Source organism: Panthera leo, chromosome B3 (genome assembly GCF_018350215.1).
Source record: "Panthera leo isolate Ple1 chromosome B3, P.leo_Ple1_pat1.1, whole genome shotgun sequence".
In the NCBI taxonomy this organism is placed as follows: domain Eukaryota; kingdom Metazoa; phylum Chordata; class Mammalia; order Carnivora; family Felidae; genus Panthera; species Panthera leo.
Genome location: NC_056684.1, coordinates 41,004,693 through 41,026,283, shown reverse-complemented (window position 1 = coordinate 41,026,283; position 21,591 = coordinate 41,004,693). Strand labels below are relative to the sequence as shown.

At 48.3% G+C, this 21,591-nt stretch overlaps 1 protein-coding gene and 1 non-coding gene across 4 annotated transcripts in view; both read right to left on the bottom strand.

Annotated features, from left to right (window-relative positions):
* Positions 1-4,986: 4,986 nt before the first annotated feature.
* Positions 4,987-21,591, bottom strand: part of DAPK2 (death associated protein kinase 2) — a 120,713-nt gene continuing 104,108 nt past the window's right edge. Inside the window, exons 8-10 of one of the 3 annotated variants that reach the window (XM_042941770.1) lie at positions 9,885-9,974; positions 9,692-9,775; positions 4,987-7,250 (exon numbers count right to left, since the gene is read on the bottom strand). In XM_042941770.1, the coding sequence (XP_042797704.1) occupies positions 7,170-7,250; positions 9,692-9,775; positions 9,885-9,974 (255 nt within the window). In that variant the 3' untranslated portion in view covers positions 4,987-7,169. Of the gene's footprint in view, positions 7,251-9,687; positions 9,776-9,884; positions 9,975-21,591 lie in introns of all 3 variants that reach the window. The other 2 variants (XM_042941768.1, XM_042941769.1) reach the window with 2 other exon arrangements.
* On the bottom strand, positions 11,756-11,889 carry LOC122223454. Its single transcript, XR_006204324.1, has one exon. It is a non-coding gene; the product is annotated as a small nucleolar RNA SNORA5 (small nucleolar RNA).

The window sequence follows — 21,591 nt, the reverse complement described above, 5'->3', positions numbered from 1 at the left end:
TAATGTTAAGAGATTAGGACACAGACATGCAGAAGGTGGGCCAATGAGAAAGGCCTCAGAAGAAACCAACCTTCCTGACACCTTGATCTTAGACTTCCAGCTGCTAGAATTGTGAGTAAATAAAGTTGAGTTGTCTAAGCCCCCTAGCCTTAATTAAAATTAAGGAGTTTCATAAAGGCACAATGAGAGGTTATAGAAGGGGGACCTAACTTCTTCTGCAAGTGGGGGAAGGTCACAGGAAGTGTCATTTAAGTTGAGACTTAAAGAATTAGGAGTTAACTCCCAAAAGGTAGAGACTAGATGGGGTTTGGGGTGGGAGAGGGGACCCTGTGGACCACAGGCATGTGCCTGGTCCTGAAGCAAGCAGGAAGGAACACCTGAGAGGAACACAGGGTGCTCCTGACCTGTGGCTGGGGCACAGTGAGCAAAGGGCTCGAGGGCTAGAGCAACAGTCAGGGGTCAGGTCATGAGGTGCATCTTTGGCCATGTTCAGGATTTGGGGATTCAAGATAAGAGACAGGAGAAAGAACAAAAAGAGGAGATTAGCTTTTACTTAAACGCTTTTGGGGGCACCTGCCTGGCCCAGTCGGTGGAGCATGTGATCCTTGATCTTAGGGTTGTGAGTTCAAGCCCCACACTGGGTGTAGAGTTTACTTAAAAAAATATGGGGTGCCTGGGTGTCTCAGTTGGTTAAGCAGCTAACTCTTGATCTCAGCTCAGGTCTTGATCTCAGGGTGGTGAGTTCAAGTCCTGTACTGGTCTCTGTGCTAGGTGTGAAGCCTACTTAAAAGAGAGAGAGAGAAAGAGAGAGAGAGAGAGAGAGATTACTAAAAAAAATTAAACTCGAAAGAAAGAAAGAAAGAAAGAAAGAAAGAAAGAAAGAAAGAAAGAAAGGTGCTTTTTAGCCAAAGACACAACCACCATCACTTTTTCAAAAGACGTGAACTCAGCACTGGCTGCTCTGCCCCCAGTCATCGAGGGAGCAAGTTGGCTCTGTCAGTTCACGCCTGCCAAAGGAGATCAGCGGAGATGGAAAGGAGGCACAAGTTCAAATTTCCCCGCCATCTCCCTCTCTCCCTTTGTTAGTGCAGGTGCCCTGGGAAGCAGATGTCAGGATGGAATAGAGTCAGAAATGCAGGAGATATGGGTGAACGGTTACCTAGGAAGAATAAAGGGCAAGGGAGCAGGAGTGGGCAAGGGGGTGTTTCAGACACAAGGAGGTCTGACACAGAACACAGGAGAGAGGGAAGGAAGGAGGGCTGGATAGGAAGGGGCTCAGACCACAGTGCAGCTTTGAGAGGGTCTCAGCCAGGGGGCTGGGGAGCCCCAGAACAAGGATTAGGGCATCCTACACTGGACAGGAGTGGCCTGGTTCTAGAACCTGCCATTCCTCCCACCCAGCCCCCACCCGGCCATGCTCAATCATTGGCTCAGTCATCAGCCTGGGGAGAGACTAGCCTGGGGAGAATGTGCTGGTGGCTGGGGCAGCTGTTACGAGTGCCCCTTACTGCAGGATCCCCACCCCCAGAAGGAGAGCCTAGTGGCTGACTTGGTGGCTGCAACACTTCTCTCCTTTCCTTTCTCCCCTCGTTCCTCCCATCACTCCTTTCACTGTGCCTTCTCTCCTTAGATCTTTAGTAATCATACCACAGGGCCTGAATGAAAAGACAAAGAAGCAGTAAGTGCCGCTCAATACCTGACTCTGTTTCTGCTTCTGGCCTTCCAGCAGGCCCCCTCCAGAGAGGGGAGAATCAGATGGCCAGCTGACAGCCTCTGGCACCAGTGTGGGGGGAAAGCCCTTCCTGCTCTCTCCTATATTTAATAAATCTTTGCTGAGTGTCTGGGCAGAATCAGACATCACACAGGTGTGTAGGAGAAGGAGAGCTGAGCAAGAGGTGCATCCAGGCCCCAGGAGCCCTGTACCAGGAATCTAGGCCACCAGTGTTGAGTGTCACTATTGGCCATGGTCATTCTCTTTTAGCACTTCTCAAAGTTGCCTGTGGCCCCAGAGTGCAGTTACATTATGTAAATAAAAAATCCCTTATGTTTGCCAAGTTCTTCGAAGTCGACAAATCTCCTTTGCAAAGTTGGTCTCGATAAGGCACTCATGACAAGTAACAATATTATTATCACCATTTCACAGATTAAAAAATTGAGGTCCAGGGGCACCTGGGTGGCTCAGTCGGTTAAGCATCTGACTTCAGCTCAGGTCATGATCTCGTGGTTTGTGAGTTCAAGCCCCGCGTTGAGCGTGGAGCCTGCTCTGGATTCTGTGTCTCCCTCTCTCTCTGCCCCTCCCCTGCTCATGCTCTGTCTCTCTCTGTCTCTCAATAATAAATAAACATTAAAAAAAAATTTTTTTTTTTTTAATTGAGGTCCAGGGCACCTGGCTGGCTCAGTCAGTAGAACATGCAGCTCTTGATCTTGGGGTCATGAGTTCAAGCCCTACAATGGGTGTAAAGATTACTTAAATAAACAAGCAAACAAATCAAGGTCTGCAAAAGTTGAATGACAAGATCAAGACGCAACTGCTGAAAAGTGGCAGGATTTAGCCCAAACTTTTTGGCTCGGAGTGGTGCGATATAATCAGGACCGATAAGAACCAGAAAAGGGAATTGACAAAAGACACAGGATCACCTTCTCTCAATTCAAAATGAGATGAAGAAACCCAAGGGCCATCCTACCCAAGAACAGGGGAATGGCCCAGATGGCAGTTCAAATCCCACCCAGCTTCTGGGTTTAAACTCAAAGAGACACCCAGAGCAAGGGCTGGCAAGCTCAATCTGCTTGGCCTCAGAAGACATCCTCAGACCAGAGTCCTTAGACAAATTCCATGGGGAGGTTATGACTGGGAAGGCAGAGATGGGACGCGCAGGGAATATTTTCTGCCCTTTCTCTTTAAAATGGGAGTATTGGGGCGCCTGGGTGGCTCAGTCGGTTAAGCATCCGACTTCCGCTCAGGTCATGATCTCGCAGTCTGTGAGTTCGAGCCCCACGTCAGGTTCTGTGCTGACAGCTCAGAGCATGGAGCCTGTTTCAGATTCTGTGTCTCCCTCTTGCTCTGACCCTCCCCCGTTCATGCTGTCTCTCCCTGTCTCAAAAATAAATAAACGTTAAAAAATAATAATAATAAATAAATAAATAAACTGGGAGTATTAAGGGGTCACCCGGGTGGCTCAGTCGGTTAAGCATCCGACTTTGACTCAGGTCATGATCTCACGGCTTGTGAGTTTGAGTCCCGCAGCAGGCTCTGTGCTGACAGCTCGGAGCCTGGAGCCTGCTTCAGATTGTGTCTCCCTCTCTCTCTGCCCTTAGCCCACTTGCACTCTGTCTCTCTCTCCCTCTGTCTCAAAAATAAATAAACAAGGAATATTAATCCAAGCCAGGTACTCTCATAGGGTGGCAGGATGAGCTCTGATCGAGGCGCCAGTAAAAGGACGGAGGGCAGCCCGCCATCGAGTTTCGAGGGGCAAGGCACACGCAAGGGTAGTCACCACACAGCTTCGTGTCCTGTACACTGTGGCATCTGATGACCCGATGACCATTAGGATCTATTTTTTTCACCTCACTTCCTCTCTTCATTATTTTAAGGTAATACTTTATACTTGCAAGGGTTGATAATATGTAAGTAAGAGAGCCCAATAGTGAAATGAACTCTGAGAGCCCGCGGTGAACTTGGTGTTGGCTAGAACACTGCCAACAGCCTAGTACCCACCCTTGAGCTCCTCCCCATCTCAGCTGCCCGGAGGTAAGCTTCACCTTGAATTTTGAATGATGTCATTGTCTTGCTTTTAAAATACAGTTTTATAATACTTGCATGTATCCCTAAACAACATATGGTATAGTTTTTGAGCTTTATAAAAATAGTATCATACTGTATGTGGTTTTCCGGGATGCTTTTTTCACTCAACACTGTTTCTCCAGGAACAGTAGAGAAGAATGTGGATTGCAGGGTAGGCAAAACTGGGCTGAAATCTAGATCCCAAGTACTCAAGCTGTGTGATTGCATGCAAATTTCTTAACTCTGCTGAGTCTCAGCTTCCTCATCTGTATAAATGGGGTTCTTGTTCCCCTGACAAGGTTATGCAGAGGGTTTAGTGAAAGCCTGTATGTCAAGTGTTCCTCCTGCGGAACAGGTTTTTAAAAATTACTGTGAGCTCTGTTGTTGTTTTTTTTTTCCTCTTATTTTTCTTCTAGCTCAAGGGTGGAGGTCACTGGTCCAGGGGTGGGAGGGTGGGGGTGGGGAATCCTTACAAAATTACTTCTCCCTAGATAATATAATCAACTGTTTTTTAGATTAAGAACTGGGAACATGAATTTTATTCAGTAAGTGAAGACATTACTAAAGTATGTACTTCAGCTATATATTATGACTTGCTAATGGAAGGAGGGGGAGACAGAACTGGTGGGGGAAAGGGAAAAACAGGAAGAAACTATTAGTGGAAGGTCACCAACTGTGTTTCTGCTTTTTGAAATGTCAATTACCCATTGTTCACGACTCTTCAACTGCTCCTATCCCTCAGCCCATTAAGGTTTGATTAGAATGGGATCCTCTCAACAGACCACCAAAGAAGACATTATTCTTTGGGGTCCAGCTACAGTGAACAGAACAATGTCGGGATGACAACAAGCTGGGAACCAGATGGAAAGAAAATTGTACAAGCCTCTGCCCGATAAAATTCTTTGTGATTCCTCAATTCAGCTCTTTTCACATGTACCTACATGTCCATACATCATAGGGCTTGACTTTTCTTTCATAGAAATTTTGTGGTTCACCTCTTATGATAGGGCCTTTATTTGCTTCCAAAGTAAGGTTTTCAGCAAATAAATATGTGACTGGAAAAGGCAAGTGCACTCTAAGATCTGGAGTCAGGAAAGCTGGTGAGATTGACATTAAAACACAGTGCGCTAAAATATTTATGTGTGCATTTGTGAAATATTAATGTGGCATCCTGCAAACACACAGGCAAACACTCCGGGGCAGGGCCCCCTCAGATCTCTTTGAAGACTTGCCTTTTAACCGAGCACAGCTTTCGTCACTGGAAAATTCCATCCGCCTCGGAGCACACTGTGGTCTCTTTCGGCCTTGAAGTGTCAGCTGGCCAACACATCCTTCTTCAGAGCTAACCCAACATACCTGGTTCCCGTGGGCCAGCTGCTCCCCTCATCTTCACACCTGGAGGGTACCCGCCATCTGCCAGCAGAGAGGCCACAGGGACTGAGACTCTCTATGGGAGTGGCATGGGCGCCTGGCTTTTTCTGGCTGCTGGCCCCTGGAGGCATCCTCAAGGTCCCCCCACTACCACACTTTACTTCCCAGGAGCTCCCACTGAGCCCCTGTTCCCCCCAGCCACAGCCAAGAGCCTCTCACAGGCCCAGGGGCCTTGAACGTGGCTCCCAGCATCAGCCATCCTCCAGAGGCTGTTGCGAGGCACAGAGCTGGTCCTGCCCGAGAACTGGGGACACCCGGGAACTACAGGTCAGCTGCAGGACTTCCTCAACACGCTGGCAGGTCCACTCCTTTTCTCTCTGGAAGCTTTTCTGAAACTGGACTGCCTTTCTGTGCCTGTGGGGCCATTTTGCTCTGGATCCATGCACTAGCTAAAGGCAGTTTGGCCCCCTGGCTTCAAACCTGCTGCTGACATAGGGAAAGGATGACTCCCTGTTCCCTGGGCCTTTTCTTTTCTTTTCTTTTTTCCTTTGCCCCATTCACCTTCCAAAACTTCCCCTTTCTTCCCACCTCTTCTCACATACTTTCTCAGCCTCAGTGCCTCAACCCTGATCTCTGGCTTCTAAGGACCTTCTCTTGGGTTTCTGGTCAGCATCACCATTCATTCGACCTGGAAAGCAGGGCCCAGATTTCCATTTCATTAACGTTCCCTTACCATGCTCACCCCAGGGTCCATGTAACCCACCTCTTTTCCTCTCCTTTCTCCCTGTGGGTTTCTCTGCCTTTCTTCCTCTACATCTTTCAAAAGTCCCCCGCCCCTATCTTGGCCATAGTTGGCAGGTGTATTTATTTCCGGGGACTGCCCTAACAAAGTGGCACAGACTGGTGGCTTAAACAACAGAAATTTATTTTCTCATAGCTTTTGAGGCCCTTAGTCTGAGATCGAGGTATTGGCAGGGTTATTTTCTTCTGAGGCCCCTCTCCTTACCTTGTAGCTGGCTGTCTTCTCCTTGTGTTGTTACATTGTCTTTCTCTGATGTCCTAGTCTCTTCCTCTTGTAAGGACACCAGCACATTGGACCAGGCCCCATCCCAATGACCTCATTTTAACTGAATTACCTCTTTAAGATCCTCTCCCCAAATACAGTCATATTCTGTGGTACTAGAGGTTGGGAGACACAATCAAGCCCGTATCAGCAGTAGTGATAGGAGTAGTGGCAGAGGTGGTGCAGGCATTATATGCTGTATCTGCACTGATCTGGGGGGATGGAAACCCTTAAGGAAGGATATAGAAGGCAGGTGCCCTATAGTCCAGAGGGCATGGTTCAGTGTGACCTTCTGAGGTACTGTCCACTCAGCACCCCAACCTTGGGGGCTCCCCCAGACTCATAGGCAACTGAGCTAAAGAAAACCAGATGGGGATAGCCCTAAAAGAAGCCAAGCACCAGGTAAAACCAGAAGTTTAATAAAAATTTTAAAAAAATTATAATACAGTGGGCTGCTTTAGAAGGTCAAATATGTTGGTCTGCCCAACAGGCTGATTCCATGTGGGTTCTGGGAAGTCACAAGATTGGTCCCTCACACCCTAAGATTCACTTCACTCACTTGTCTTGTTCCCATGGGGGAGGCCTCTGTCTTTCTGGTGTAATTTTTGACCAGGCTAGCTCTGAACTCCCTCATCCTGTGAGAAAAACCTGCCTGAGTCTGACCTTCCCCCATGATGATGACGTTCATTTGCATCATTTTCTCAAGTCCACACCTCAGCCCAGGTTCTGAGGTCGGCAGACAGGCGAAAGCCATTTTCTGGAGAATAGGAGCTTTGGGAATGCTGGAGCCTCCTTCATAGGAGACAGCCACCGCTCCCAAGGGCTCCCGGCTCCCCTGGAAATTCTTCTGAGCCCTGCAGGCCCATCTGTCTTGCAAAGTCTTCAGGGACGCAGAATGCCTAGGTGCTGGTGACAAGCGGAGACCCAGAGTCTGCAAGGAGAGAGCCGGGCCAGCTAGGAGGTACTGCTTCTCCTCCGAGGGTGGAGAGCTTTCCTCTTGGCGATGTCCTCCTCTGTGTCACTCTCACAATTCCTCTGGGAAAAAGAGAAGTCCAGGGCAAGAGCGTCACGAGAGGCCAGGGATGGAGTTGTGCTGGGCAGCCTGGGCCTATGCACCTGGGCCAGGGGCCTGCAAGCCAGGGAAGTGGATGTTGAGGCAAAGGCTGTTACTCTGTCCAGAGTCTGGGGGTGGATTGGGTGGGGGTGGGGAGGGGCCTGGAAATGGGGCCAGACCACTGCCTTGAGGCCTCCATCCCAGGAGGAAGGAAAGCAGGTAGTGCTTCTAGGGGAAACCAGGCACCAAGAGAAGCCAAATCATCATCATAATAATGAAAATAGTATCTGGTGTTCTCTGTAGCTGCCACATAATCAAGCCCACTTGGATACATGCTCTGTGGGTTGAGTGGCCTCCTGAACTCAGCCTGGAGAGAACGGGAAGCAGGGATGAGCCACGGGGACCTCCCCAAGCTCTGATGGCCACTGTTCCACACCCCCTCTGCTCTGACTGGCTTAGACCGCACCTTTGGCAAGCCTTGCCAGGGACAGGGCCTCTGTGCTCCATCTTTATGAAAGAGGAAAAGAGTAAAGTGCATTCCATGGCTAAACCAGAGTCAAGGCAGCCATCCTGGAGGTCATTACTTTTTCATTCAGTCACATCAGTCTAATCAAATTATTAACATTTATTAAAAGAGGCACCAATCAGAAAGACTTAAGTGTGTCATAAAACATCTGCTGTCAGATGTTCAAATTTAAGGCTCCCTGAAAAAAAGGACCTATTATTTATTGTTGTTGTTGTTGTTGTTGTTGTTGTTATTATTTAAAGGAAATTCCCTTTTGGAAAACTGTAGAATAGATGTCTGGGACCCAAGCCTTCCTTCTCCACCTGTAGAACGAGCTACTGAACTGATGATGCTGAGTGTTTGAATAAAAAGAGGACTGTTCTTAAGTATTTGCACAAGGACAAAAATTAAGAAAGAAATACAAATTCTTTCTAATTATCCTCTAGTCCTCTCTCTCCATGGCCTGAATTTTCAGAGCAACTCATGTGCCATGTTCCTTCCCAGAGCCTTCTCTCCTTCCCCTGGCATAAGCCAGTTGGAAATCCAAGGTCAAGATCAACTTAAGCCAAGTCCATCCTGGACCAAGCCTAGCTAGAACAATAAAAATAACTCAAGCTCTGCTGAATAGCAACTTTTTAGCATGAGTCAGAGCCAAACAATGAAAAAGTAAGCTGGGGGAAAGTCTGCCTGTCATTAGCAGGGATTTTCAGAGGGACAGTCCAGTCCCTTTGAATGGCAGATGAGGAAAGCAGTTAGAGAAGGGACATGTCTTGGCCAAAGCCATACAGTTGTTTTGGGCCTCTGGAGCCATAAATCCTTAAAGCAAGAGCAAGAATCAACAAGAGCTTAGGCTGAAGAAAGAGGATCCCCTCCTGGGGGTGGGGGGAGAGAGTCACCGTGCCAGGTCCTGGGATGCAGCCCGAGTGCGAGCGTGGTATGTCCTGAGGCTGTTCAGCGTTGGCTGCCCACCCATCTCAGGCAGCCGCTCTTCCTGAACAGGAGTCGCCTCTGTCCTGACCTGTGCCATCCCAGACATCTCTGGGGCCTCACCACATTTGACGAGTACTGGGGAACATCTGTCCAGAACACCTCTATTGTCTGAAATACTAACACTGCCTTCTGAGGCACTGGCACTGCACTTTAACGTCTACGGGGAGATTTTACACAAGAATCACTGCTAATCCATATTAAGCACATATAATGCCAGGCTCTAAGAATATGTCATCATTCAATCCTTGTGACGACTCTGTGAGGTAGGAACTGTTGTTAACCCCATTTTACAAGTGACAGCATTTCAGCACAGAGAGGTTAAGTATTTTCCTCAAGGTCACACAGCTAGTAAGTGGCAGATGTGAATCCTGAAAGTCTGGTTCCAGAAGCCACGCTCTTGACCAATATAAGTTCCTCATTTTAAATGTACACAAAACAGTAGCAAGCTAATCAAATATCATCTAAATATTATTATTATTATTATTATTATTGGCAATCTAAAGCAAAACAGAAATGGAAAAATTGAAAAATGAATATGAAGCTCCCATTCTACAGCAGATCTTTGGATTGCCAGGTATAAATTGTGGATTGACTGTGGTGATTTTATTATTCAGAGTCCTCAAGGCTCCAACAGGCTACAAGTCCTCAGGGGGAGACTAGGGCAGTGAAATGGCAGCAGCAGTACCTTTGAAGGTGAACCAGGAAAGGATTCAAGATCCTGAGGAGCTCATGCTGCCCATCGGAGGCCCCCCACCCAGCACCACCCCAGCGGTCCCCCGGAATATGCAGCCTCTGCCCATCACACACGCGGAGGACAGGATGAGCAGAACTGGTGGGAAACAGTTAGGGCCCACCTCCTCCCTTCCATCCCCAAGCTGCAGGCCACCCCAGAATTCCACCCAACAAGACAACACTGCATTTACCTACCAGGTCCTCATCCGGCCTCAGGTGCACCTTCTTCATCAGGGAGCGGGTGAGGTGGTTACACAAGGAGACGATGCTGAAGGAGAGCTGAGGGAGACAGAAAAGGAACTGCCTGGTGAGAATGTGCACAGGGACCCTGGAGGGAACCAGGAACCCACCGGTGCCCCCTGCCCCCCACCCCTGAACCCTGACACACCTTCCATCGCCTGCGGACATACTGCTTCTTGAAATTCTCCAGGTTGACCACAGACTCCCTGCGGACCAGGGCTTGCTGGTTGTCCACCGGCTGGGAGACAAAGCAGAGCATGGTGGCTGACACAGGGCTTGGGTCGGCAGCCACCCCCTTCTCTACACCCCCGACCACATGCCATCTTTAGCCTGACTTTGGCACCTCCTCATTGGGCAGGGCATGCACAGGGACAACACACTCAGGGCAAGGGTTACAGATGTCTCAGCTGTTCAGGAGACGGCCCTGGTGCCCCTGAGCTATTATTACCGCAGCCGGATACACACTCTGGCTGGGCTGGAGAATGGGCCCCCCAGAGGGGAAGAATGAGAGGCAGGGCCTTCAGTCACAGCTCACTTTAGGGAAGGGTCATTGGACAGCAGTCTAGGATGCCCACTGTGCACTGGGCTGGTTCTGGGCTTAGCAAAACAGATGCTTTGTTGGCAAACAGAAGCTTAATACCCCATTCAAAAGTACATTGAAAGGGGTCGCCTGGGTTGCCCCGTCAGTTGAGTGTCCGACTTCGGCTCAGGTCATGATCGCACAGTTCATGAGTTTGAGCCTCACATTGGGCTTGCTGCTGTCAGCACAGAGCCTGCTTCAGACCCTCTGTCCCCACTTCTCTTCTTTACCCCTCCCCCGTTTGTTCTCTCTCTCTCTCAAAAATAAATAAACATTTAAAAACAACAACAAAAAAAGTAAATTGAAGGAAATAGGGGCTTCGGTGGAGGTTGAGAGGAGATGGGATATATCATTGCCTTTCACAGCTTGGCAGTCAAAGCTCAGCTTAAATCCTGGCTTCTCCAACAAGCCTGACATGGCTTCTCTGAGCCTCGGTTTTCTCATCTGTTTTATGGGGATAACATAATTGACATAAAAAACTGGATATATTTAAGCAAACAATTTGATGACTCCATTCCCTCTTGAATTCCTCTCTTTCTGTAAAACAGGCTTTCCTAGATCCAGAGATGGGTTTCAGAGGTTCTATGAACCTCCTGAAATGCTCTGCAAATTTTAGCATGTAAACTTGTACATGAATGTTCAGAGCAGCATTATTCATAAAAGCCAAAAAATGGAAACAGCTGAAATGTGCATCACCTGATGAGTGGATAGACAAAATGGAATATATCCATACAATGGAATATAATTCAGAAATATTATTCATAAAAAAGAATGAAGTGCAGTTGACCTTGAACAATGCAGGGTCAGGACACTGAATTCCCATGCAGTCAAAAATCCACAATATAACTTTTAACTCCCCCACAACTTAATTACTAATAGCCTCCTGTTGGCTGGAAACCTCACCGATAACATAAACAGCAGACTGACAAATATTTTGTATGTTCTATATTTCACATACTGTATTCTCACAAAAAAAGTAAGCTAGAGAAAAGAAAGTATTATTAAGAAAATTGTAAGGATGAGAAAATACATTTACAGTGCTATACTGTATTCATAAAAAATATCCACATGAACGTGGACCCTCATAGTTCAAACCTGGGTCATTCGAGCGTCCACTGTCCTGGCACATGCTACAACGTGGATGAACCTTGAAGACATTATGTTGAATGAAAGGGGTCAGGCACAAGAGGCCACACACTGTAGGATTCTATTTACATAAAATGCCCAGAATAGGCAAATCGATAGAGACAGAAATCAGATTAGTAGTTGCTGGGGCTGGAGAGAGGGGGGGGTGGGAGAGGCCTCTAAGAGGGTATGAGGTTTCTTTTTGGAGTGACAAATTGTCCTGGGGTTAGAGGGTGATGACTATTGCATAACCTTGTGAAGATACTAAAGACTACTGACTTGCATACTTTTATTTTATTTATTTATTTTTTTCTTGGTGTCTGTGACCGAATTTATCTCTGAGGCCCAGCACAGAGGATCAGGGCCCATGAGCCACGGTGTTTCTGTGGCAGCCTTTCGGGCCAGCACCTGCCATGGACGGGCGGGCCCTGAATTTGACACGGCTGCTTGACTTGCATACTTTTAAATGATGAATTTTATGGTATGTGAATTATATCTTAATAAAAATTTCACTTGAATGCATGTGTACAGATATACGTTTCTTCTGAGGAGAGCTGACAGATTTCATCCATTCTCAAAAGAATTCTGTGGTCTCAACAAATGAACTGCCCAGGATGATACATGTGGTCCCATCCAGCTCAATTTTTCTCTCTGCTCCGACAGCCTCCTCACAGCAATGCCTCATTTGCCGCGCCCCCCCCCCCCCCCAATTGAATGCTGAGTGACATAGCTCATGGACTCCTGAGTGCTGGTCTTGTCTCCCATCCACACTGGGAGCTCTCCTCCATTTTTGTTTATTTTCCATCATGGCGCTCGGCACCCGGGAAGCCAGTGCATACAGCTGGCCCACACCGCTCGGGACTTAAAATCTTCTGGCAGAAGCCATTTTCCATGTTCACCCAACCCCCGTGCTCCTGGAAGTCCTCCGTGTGTTTCAAAGCCCAGTCCAAACGTGACCTCCTCCAAGACAACTTCCAAAAAGCAATCTCTCTCTCCCTGCCATGACAGAAACACATGTGGGCTCCCTCAATATTTCTCACTGACTTCGGCCAGCTCTGCAGTGGCGTTGTCTCACTAATGAAAAACAACTTGAAGGCACAGAAAGAATTTTCTTCATGGTTTTGTCAATGTCCTCCGGCCCATCTCCTCCCCACCCAGAGCATACACCAGTGGGTGCTTAACAGTTGTATAGTTAAATTGTTTCCCCGAGTTGCTGAAGAGACACTGGAATGAGATCCTAGGACCTGGGACCTGCTTGCTCCTGCCAGTGAGAGGCCCCGGGCACCTGGATCGGCAGCCATGACACCACGACTCCCCACAACTCCGCCTGGGAGCCAGCAGACTTCCGTTGGGGTCAGGGAACAGGGAGGAAAATGCATACAACCTTGACATGGAGCGGGGGATGAGAAAGCCAGGGGCTGTTCACCCTCCCAAACTAAAACACTCTTTGTACCAAAGAGTGAAAGAGAATGGGAGGAGGGGACAAGGAAGACAGAGAAAAAGACGAGGGTGCTGAGGGGACCACCAGGCCAAGGTCTCGCAGCTCTTTCCTTAACTGCCTCTCACTTCCTCTGACGCACCTGCAAGCCTAGCCCTGGGTCTAGGTCTCACCTGAGGGGAGATGCAAAAGAGGGCAGAGCCTGACTTTTCTGGTATCAAAGCCTTCCAGCAGCTTCCTGGCACTCTTGATGGAACCCAACAAGCTCATCCAGACCCCCGAGGCCTGTACCATCTGGGTTTTTCTCCAACCAATTTCCTCCCTGTCTCCTTTCTGTTGCTGTGTCTCCCATCGCACAGTCTGCTTGCTGGCCCAGGAGCCCCAAATCTCAGGGTCTTTGCCCTTGTTCCTTCATATATTCACTTGGTCACTTTGTTCAGGTCTTTGCTCAAATGTCACCTCCTCAGGGATGCCTCCCTTGACCATCCTATATAAAATAGCATCCCAACTGCCCCCACACAACTCACTGTGCCTGCGCCCTATTTCTTCATAGCACTTGTCGCTACCTGACATTTGATTCTGTATTTGTTTGTTCTGTTTGTTTGTTTTTTTTAACTTTTTACTGCTTATTTATTTTCAAGGGAGACAGAGAAAATGAGCAGGGGAGGGACAGAGAGAGAGGGAGACACAGATTCTGAAGCAAGTTCCAGGCTCTGAGCTGTCAGCACAGAGCCCGATGCAGGGTTCGAACTCACGAACCATGAGATCAGGACCTGAGCCGAAGTCAGACGCTTAACTGACTGAGCCACGCAGGTGCCCCTGTTCTGTGTTAATCTCCCTCTCCTGCACCTCCCAGCAACTAGTATCTCCTTTCCAGGGTGATTTCCTGCCTTCCCAACTCACAGAACATTTCTACCTCTAAATTCGCCATTGTCTGTGATTCACTTTTGAGCCTAACCCTTGCAGGGGACACTTGCACTTTGCTTGGAGTTTGATGAGGTGGGATCGGTAGACTCTAGAAGAGTACGGACTTCTTTTTATCCACTTACTGATTGACACTCTTGCAGAAGAGAGATGCCTGAACCCCGTGGGCGGAAAGTCAACATGCTGCTAGAGGAATCCCATTAGTAAGAATCCTACCTTCCAACTAGTCCAGCAGTGGAGCAACGAGGCCCAACTAAAATATGAGGGGGGATCATTCCCAGAGGCCATTAAGGGGAAGTGATGCAATTACCTCTAGGGCTCTATGTGCTACACAAAACAGCATGAACTCTGAGAAGGAGGCCACCCAGGCTATAAATCCATCAGGCTGGCCTTTCCTAATCAATGGGCCTCTTTGGTTGCTAAGAGGCTCAAGCAAATGCTGATACCATCTAATCCTTGAAAGTCAGAGACATAAATTCTGCAGTGAAATCTGTTCCCAGAAGGAAAGTGGCAGCAACACCATTGATTAAATTAGGGGTGTCAGTAGGGTGGGACTGGGTTCTGCCTCCTCCTGGCCCGGCCCTCTCTACAAACAGACAGTGCCCACCTTCTAAGCCTGTTGTCCTTTGGGCAGAGAGTATGGGCGATTCTGACCAGGCTCCTAGGAGCATGTTTAGTCTCTCAGAAAAATGTTGGGAAGCGAGTCAAGAAGACAGAACACCAACTGAGTCAGGTTTTGTTTACGGAGATGCAAACGGCTTTGAAACAGTACCGAGGGGTGTGCCAGGTCAACACCCACGTCCACAGAGCAGGGAAATGGAACAACAGCCATTCCCCTGGGCATAAAAAAGGAAGCCTGGCTTTACAGAAGAGGCACTCCAGCCTTTCTCTCAATACCAGGCCTCCTCTAGAAACTGCAAACAGATCGCAACTTCTCAAACCTCCAACTGTGCCATTTCTCCAGCCCCGTCCTCCACTGGAAGCCAGGGACACCTGAGTACCCACACCCCTCTGCCGCCTCAGTCTGCCACTCCGCCTCCCCCACCAATCTCCCTTAATAGAGTCTTTCCATAGTTTGCATCTCCAACTTCCCCTTTTGCTGGCTAGAGCCTGGGCCCTGCTGGCCTCACTTCCCAGTTTTCCCAGGAAAGGAACATGTGAGGCTGAAGGGGGCCTGAGTGTCAAGTTCCTTATATATGGGTGGGGAGAGCTGTAGAAAGGCTGTGACCCTGCCAGTTGTTTTATACCTAGAAGAAGCCAATGGAAACACGTGGAAATGCCCCTTTCCTTGCCCGGCCTGGTCTCACTTTTCTTAGTTAGGTCTCAGCCCTTTTAATCCTCTTTCCAGGATCTTCAGGTTTTTTCTTTTCTTTTCTTTTCTTTTCTTTTCTTTTCTTTTCTTTTCTTTTCTTTTCTTTCTTTTCTTTCTTTCTTTTTTTTTAACGTTTATTTATTTTTGAGAGACAGAGAGACAGAGCATAAGCAGGGAAGGGGCAGAGAGAGAGAGGGAGACACAGAATCCAAAGCAGGCTCCAGGCTCCAAAGCTGTCAGCACAGAGCCCAGTGTAGGGCTCAAAACCACAAACTATGAAATCATGACCTGAGCCGACTGCTTAACCAACTGAGCCACCCAGGTGCCCCAGGACCTTCAGTTTTCTGAGAAATTTTTTGTCCCCAGGAAAAGCTTCAAAAGCTCTCCCTCCTGGACGGTTACAGGAGACAGGAGACCTGAGAGATGTAACCACCAAATAAATGCCAAGTGTGGACTATGTTTAGATCGTGATTTGAACAAACTACAACAGGACATCCTTGCGAAAAGTGGGGACGTGGGAGTATGGAATGTGTATCCACATGATATTAAGGAATTATTCTTGGTTTCTGTCAGGCGTGATAAGGGCACAGAAGTAATATTAAAAAGAAAGTGCTTAGAAATTCATGCTGAGGAATTTAAGTTAAGTAAGTCCAAAGTTTGCTTTAAAATACTCCGGAAAAAGCCGTGGTGCAGATGAATGGGAGAGGACTGGCCATGACTCGCTCACTGTCAAAGCTGTGTCACAGGCACAGGGAACTCACTGTAACATTCTGGATACTGATGAGAATCTCCCCTAACAAAAAATTCGAAACAAAAACTTGCCCTCTGTTAAGTCTCTATAAATCTCCTCTTTATCTCCACTTAACAGTTCCTGGCTCCTGCTCCCAATCTGTGCTCATGCTCATCTCCACCCCGACCCCCAAATTCTACGTGGCACCTTCTCCACAGGCTATGGCTTGGGAAGGAGGTGTTGGAGGGGGCACCTTCCCTGAGAATGTTTCTGCCCCCTGATGCCCCTCTTACTCTTTCTCAGTCAGAATTCATCTCTCTCCCGTCTTCTGGAATACTAGGTATCTCTATTTTACCACTTCTCATGGCCTTTCCCATCTCCCAGTTGGGGTCCCCAACTGTTCCAGACACTGAGTCTTTTATTCAGGGGCTGTCTTGTCCTTATCTGTCACCTCCCTTCAGAGCCAGAGCACAATCAGTGTTTGTTCAAATGAACTGGCCCCTTCTGTTCCTCAAATGTACCCACTGCTGGGTCTTCCTCTACAGAGCAAAGAATCTTCTCCACAGGCCAAGAGTTTCACAGACAAAGGAGGAAAGGCCATTCAGTCCCACAGACATTTACAGAGGCTGGCAGTGGGGGTGGGTGCAGGGCACACAGCTACCTCCTACATGGGCCGACTGCTGCATGACGGAATGAGGTGGGAAGCCACCATCTTCATAATCACCTTTAGGGGAGGGTGGGTGATGTGAGGAGAGGACTCATGGGGGAGACTGGCTTCTCTTGTCATTATTACTCCGCCCCATCCCTTCTCTGCCAGCCTCCTACAGCTGCAGAATCACCTGTTACCACACCTTTTCCACCTTTCCTAACACAAAGCTGAGTTACCATGTGCCACGGGCATTCAGCTCAGAGCAGGGACAGGCTGCTGCCTTCCCAAGGTGCCGACTCTCCAGCTTCCTTGGGAACCCATGATCAGGAAGATGTCACACACTCAGCCTGCCCTCCCCAACAGCCCAGGGTGGCATTTGCACAGAGCACAGAGGCCAACCTCTCACTGCCTGGTAAATGAAAACTCCTCCTTCATGGCAGATGGGTCTAGCAGCACCCCCCCAGGACTTCCTCCCTCTAGGTCCCAGTGAAACATTCCCCTCTTGACACCCCCTCAGAACACTGTCAGCCCCACCCTACCCTTGACTCCATGTTAAAATGCCAGCTGTGAACATGTGGTGGGGAGTCAGGTGGATTCTCTGACATTCCACAGGCCTCCTTGGGCTCTCCCTCAGTATCAGGTTCTGATGCCAAAGGGTGAGGAGAGTTGGACTGGCCAGGGAACAGAGGAAGGTCATGGTCTCCTCCTCCACCTTCCCTGAAAGACTTGGGAGCGCTTCTTAGTTTATTTCGACTTGTCTTTGGAAACTCTTAGTACAGAAAAGGGTCTGCTTATAAAATACCTAAATAATAAATAGTTAGTAATGACTAGATATGATCACAGAGAAGATGAGTCCACTACTTTGAGGAGAATCACTTATGGTTCTGACTCCGGCTTTGGGGATGACCCGCTGGGTGACTTCAGGCAGGCCCTGTCCTGTCAAATGCTGTAAAGTGAAGGTGTCTGATGGTCCACCTCTCAGTACAAACAGTGAGTGACTCATGCCTCGATTCTCAACTAACTACCTTCCCCTCTCTGTTTCCAGTCTCTCCAAATCAAATCATCCTCAACATCTTACTCCTTTAAGTGCATTTTATTTGGACTTTCACAAGAAAGTTTAACCTGAGTTATTCAATTGGGGGCTTCCTTTCCTGAGGAAATCTGGCTATATGAGGTCAAGGTCTACTGACATAGCCAAAGGGACCTTTAATATCTGCAGTGTCTTCATGCCAAATGAGTACATCACATCTCATGACAGGGCAAGTAAGTTCTTGGAGAGACTGTAGACAGGTCACTTGTACCCAGTCTCCCAGGCAAGACACAGGAAAAAGGGCTTTGCTATCTTCCACTGATCCCAAGATACACAGTTTTGGATCTCTGAAATCAGGACTTCTTTCCCATCAATGGCATTATGTCATTACTGTCAGTCTGAAACAAAGGCAGGTGTTTCAGAAGATGACCACACCACTTCTGCCAGACATTGGGGGCCATTCAGCCTCAGACTGTATGACATTAGATTCTCTAATTGAAGTTCCTTTGGATCACACTGATTGTGCAAATCCAGAAAGCAAACCTGTGTGAATTCCACACACGTGGGGCCGCTCTTGTCAGGGGGGATTTTCCATCCCTCCATCTAGCATGAAGGGTGAAAGACTCAGGTTTCCTTGCCTTCCCTTTTTGCATGGTGGCTTTATTTTTCATTTACCCTCTCAGTGAGGGCGTCCCAGCTTTGAGGAGAGGGGAAGCGGTCTCCTCTTGCACTTGGCTTTGTTCTTTCTTATTTTTGGTATATAAAATAACAACTCATCTTATATTTGATGGAAATATGGTCTCTTATATTTGATGAAAAAAGTTTCTGTAACCAATGTTATATACAATATTTGAAATGATCTGGCATGATAATGGAAAAGGAGGTAGGGTTCTGAAAAAATGGTTGCATGGGGTCAAAATCTCATGTCTCCTCCTAAACCACTTGCCATCTGTGCTGCTCTCTGGACATCCCCTCCCCTGCCCAGCACATCAGGCTGTTGACTAGCCCAGCACGCATCATGATTCCCTATGACTCTTGGGATAAAGGCAGAGCTCTTTGATATGGCAAAGTGCCAATGGTCGTGCATCCTCTCCAGTCACATCTACACCATATACACACCTTATCCTCTCCCCTCCAGCTTTCTGCCCGTGCAATTTCAGCTTCCCATGCCCTCTCTACCACAGAGCCCTGGCATGACAGCTCTGTCAGGAACACTTCTTTCTCCCTGGTTTGCTTAGCTGACCTCACCTCCAGCATCACCACCTCAGGGAGGCCTTCCCTGACTAGATGAAACCCCCATAGCATGCTTGTGTAGCACTACATCCTTCTCTTTCATAGCATGTGTCCCACCTGCAGCCCTACATCTGTAGAATGTTCTTGTTTAATGCTGGAATCCTTTACCTGACTGTCAACTCCATGAAGGCAGGAAAGGAGCCTGTTTTCACTCAATAGTGTATCCCCTGTGCCAGGCTGAGTGCCTGGCAGGTGCTCAATAAACATTTGTCAATGGATATATGGATGAATCTGGGTGTCTCTGCCCTATAATTAAAGAGTAAACTCCCGGAGCCTGGGGCAGTTAGGGGAAGCAGAAAGAGCAACAGACATATCATCAGAAGGCCTCCACTTTTGCCACTACAGCGACCTTGGGCAAATCACATCCTCTCTGTTTCCTCAATTCCAAATTGGGAATAACACTTACCCTGCCTATCTGACAAGGGTGTTCTGTGAGTCTGTGTAGTAACTTTGAAATGATACAATCTGGTCCCTCACCCCCAAGCTTCTAGCACAGTGCTGGGCCCACACTCTGTCCATATGAGCTGGCTGATGTCCCTCCTTTAGGAAAAAGGAGAGGACATAATACAGTCCTCAAGAAGGTGTGCTTGAAGCCTGGAGTCAAGAAGGGACCACTGAGCCTGTGCTTTCCAGTCTTAAACGCTCTGGAATTTCTCAGCCCTTTCAGGGCTATGTCCTAGTACATAAGAAAAGGGATCTTCTTGTTGAGTCCCTTTTTGTCTTCATTTCTAACACAAGGCTGGGGCCCTCAGTCAGAAGGGGGAAAAGTGGAGAAGGGGGATGCCCCTTCCATCCTGCTGAAAATCAGCCAGGGACAGGGCTGGATGGGAACAGAGAACTGCATCTTCTAGGACCTGTTTCTTGGGACAATCGTTTAAAGGTATGAGACATTCCACCAATACCTGTCAGAATACATGAAATAAATACATGAAGCTACTAACGTTTCCTCTGGAGCTGAACTGTAATGTTAAGGTGGATATTTATAGCAAAGTCTCCCTATTTCTCCATATACCTCTTATGAGGGTTGGGCATTCTAGGTTTCTGTCTCATCTGCATCAACTAGCTATGAAAGACCTTGGGTAAGTCATTTTTCCTCTCAGAGTCAATTTCTTCATCAGTTACATGGAAATAATAGCAACAACAAGAATAATACCATCCACCTTTCTGCTCAAGGAGTTCTTTTAAAGATCAAAGACAGTGCTTGGTAAGTGAAAAGTCAGTGCAAATGAAAGGTAATATTTTTCTGTGCATTTTAAATTCCTCCTTCTGCAGCAGGAAAGCACCAAACTGGCTTATTGTTATCCCTACTTAGCTCAAAGATTACCCAAGATCTGCAATTTATTAAGACATATAGGTGGGAGGTGAGATGTGAAGAAATCCATTATCACAGATCAATTACAAGCATCTCCACAGGGCCAGCCATCCTCCCTCTGGAAAAGGGTAGGCTGAGAGGTACTCATTCTCAATTGTTTTAATAGCTTGGCTGCTCCACCAGCCACCTCCCAGAAAACCAGGTTGGTGAGAGGAGGTGCAGAATGAGTAACTAGCTAGCGCCTTCCTGATTCTGGATTCTGTGAAGGGGGTGGAGGGCTATGCTACATACACACACCCTAAGGATAATTCTAGCTGATGCTCTGGCAGGGCACTTGGGAACACGCTTCTGCAAATCATCCAGGATGCATTACTGACTAGATTCTGGTGCTCAGAGTTTCAAGCCAGCCAAGACTTCCTTGCTGCATGATCTGTCGAGCTGCTCCACTAGGGACTCCCTGGTGTCCCTGCAGAACACGGAGCCCAGGCCATCTGTGTTCTTACTCTCCAGCTGGAAACTGCCCACCAGTTCCTGGATCCACTGTAGGTCTGCTGAGAGCTCCTGCCTTAAAGCTTCAAACTGTGCCTGCAGATGGTCCAATTTCCTGGCCATGCTTCCGAGGCTGGACCCTGTGGCCTGGATGTCTTCTCGTAGGAGCTTCTTCAAGGACTCCACTTTGCGGAACTCATACTTGAGCTGGGAGAGGTCGTGCCGGGCGCTCTCACTCTCCTCCCGGTACCAAGCTTCCTTCTCATTGTATATGGAGACCAGAGCCTCCACGTCGTCCTGGATGGTGTCATGGGTCCCTGCCAGGGCACGGCATCCCTGGTCCACCTGAGCTACGTCCTCTACTACACGGGCAAAACGCTCAAAGTTGACATAGGTGTTATTGGGAGGCATGCTTGAGTGGCATTTGAGGGTGTATTCTCTTAGGCGCTTGGTCTTCAGCTGGGCAGGCTCTGTCTTCTGCTGTTCCAGGGCTCTGACTTCTCCTTTGGACTGGTGGGTGTTTAGACAGAACAGCCAGAATTAAGTTGATGCCAAATCCAAAGCGCAGTTCAAGGTGCAGGAAGAAGGCACACAAGCAGCCTCTTAGGCATTCACTGCATGCATCAGGCCATGGGGAGGACCATGGTGGGATGAGCATCCCCACAGATGATAAAAAAGACTGAAGAGTACGGGGGTGCGGCCTCCATGCTCACTTCAGGGCAGGGTGGTCCATGGCCATTAGAGAAGGTCTCCACACACATAGCATTTAGAGGTGCTCACATAGACAAGCAGGCTATAGCCAGGACTCTGCAGGCATCCACTCCACGGCAGGAGCAGACAAGGCCATGGCTGACAGAGGGAGGCTGAGAGACCTCTCTCCTTCAGGACCAGGTGGCGTCCTGGGCCTCAGCAATACTCAGCATGCTAAGCCCGAGAAGCTGCCTAGCTCTGTGCTCTGGGCTCACTCAAAACC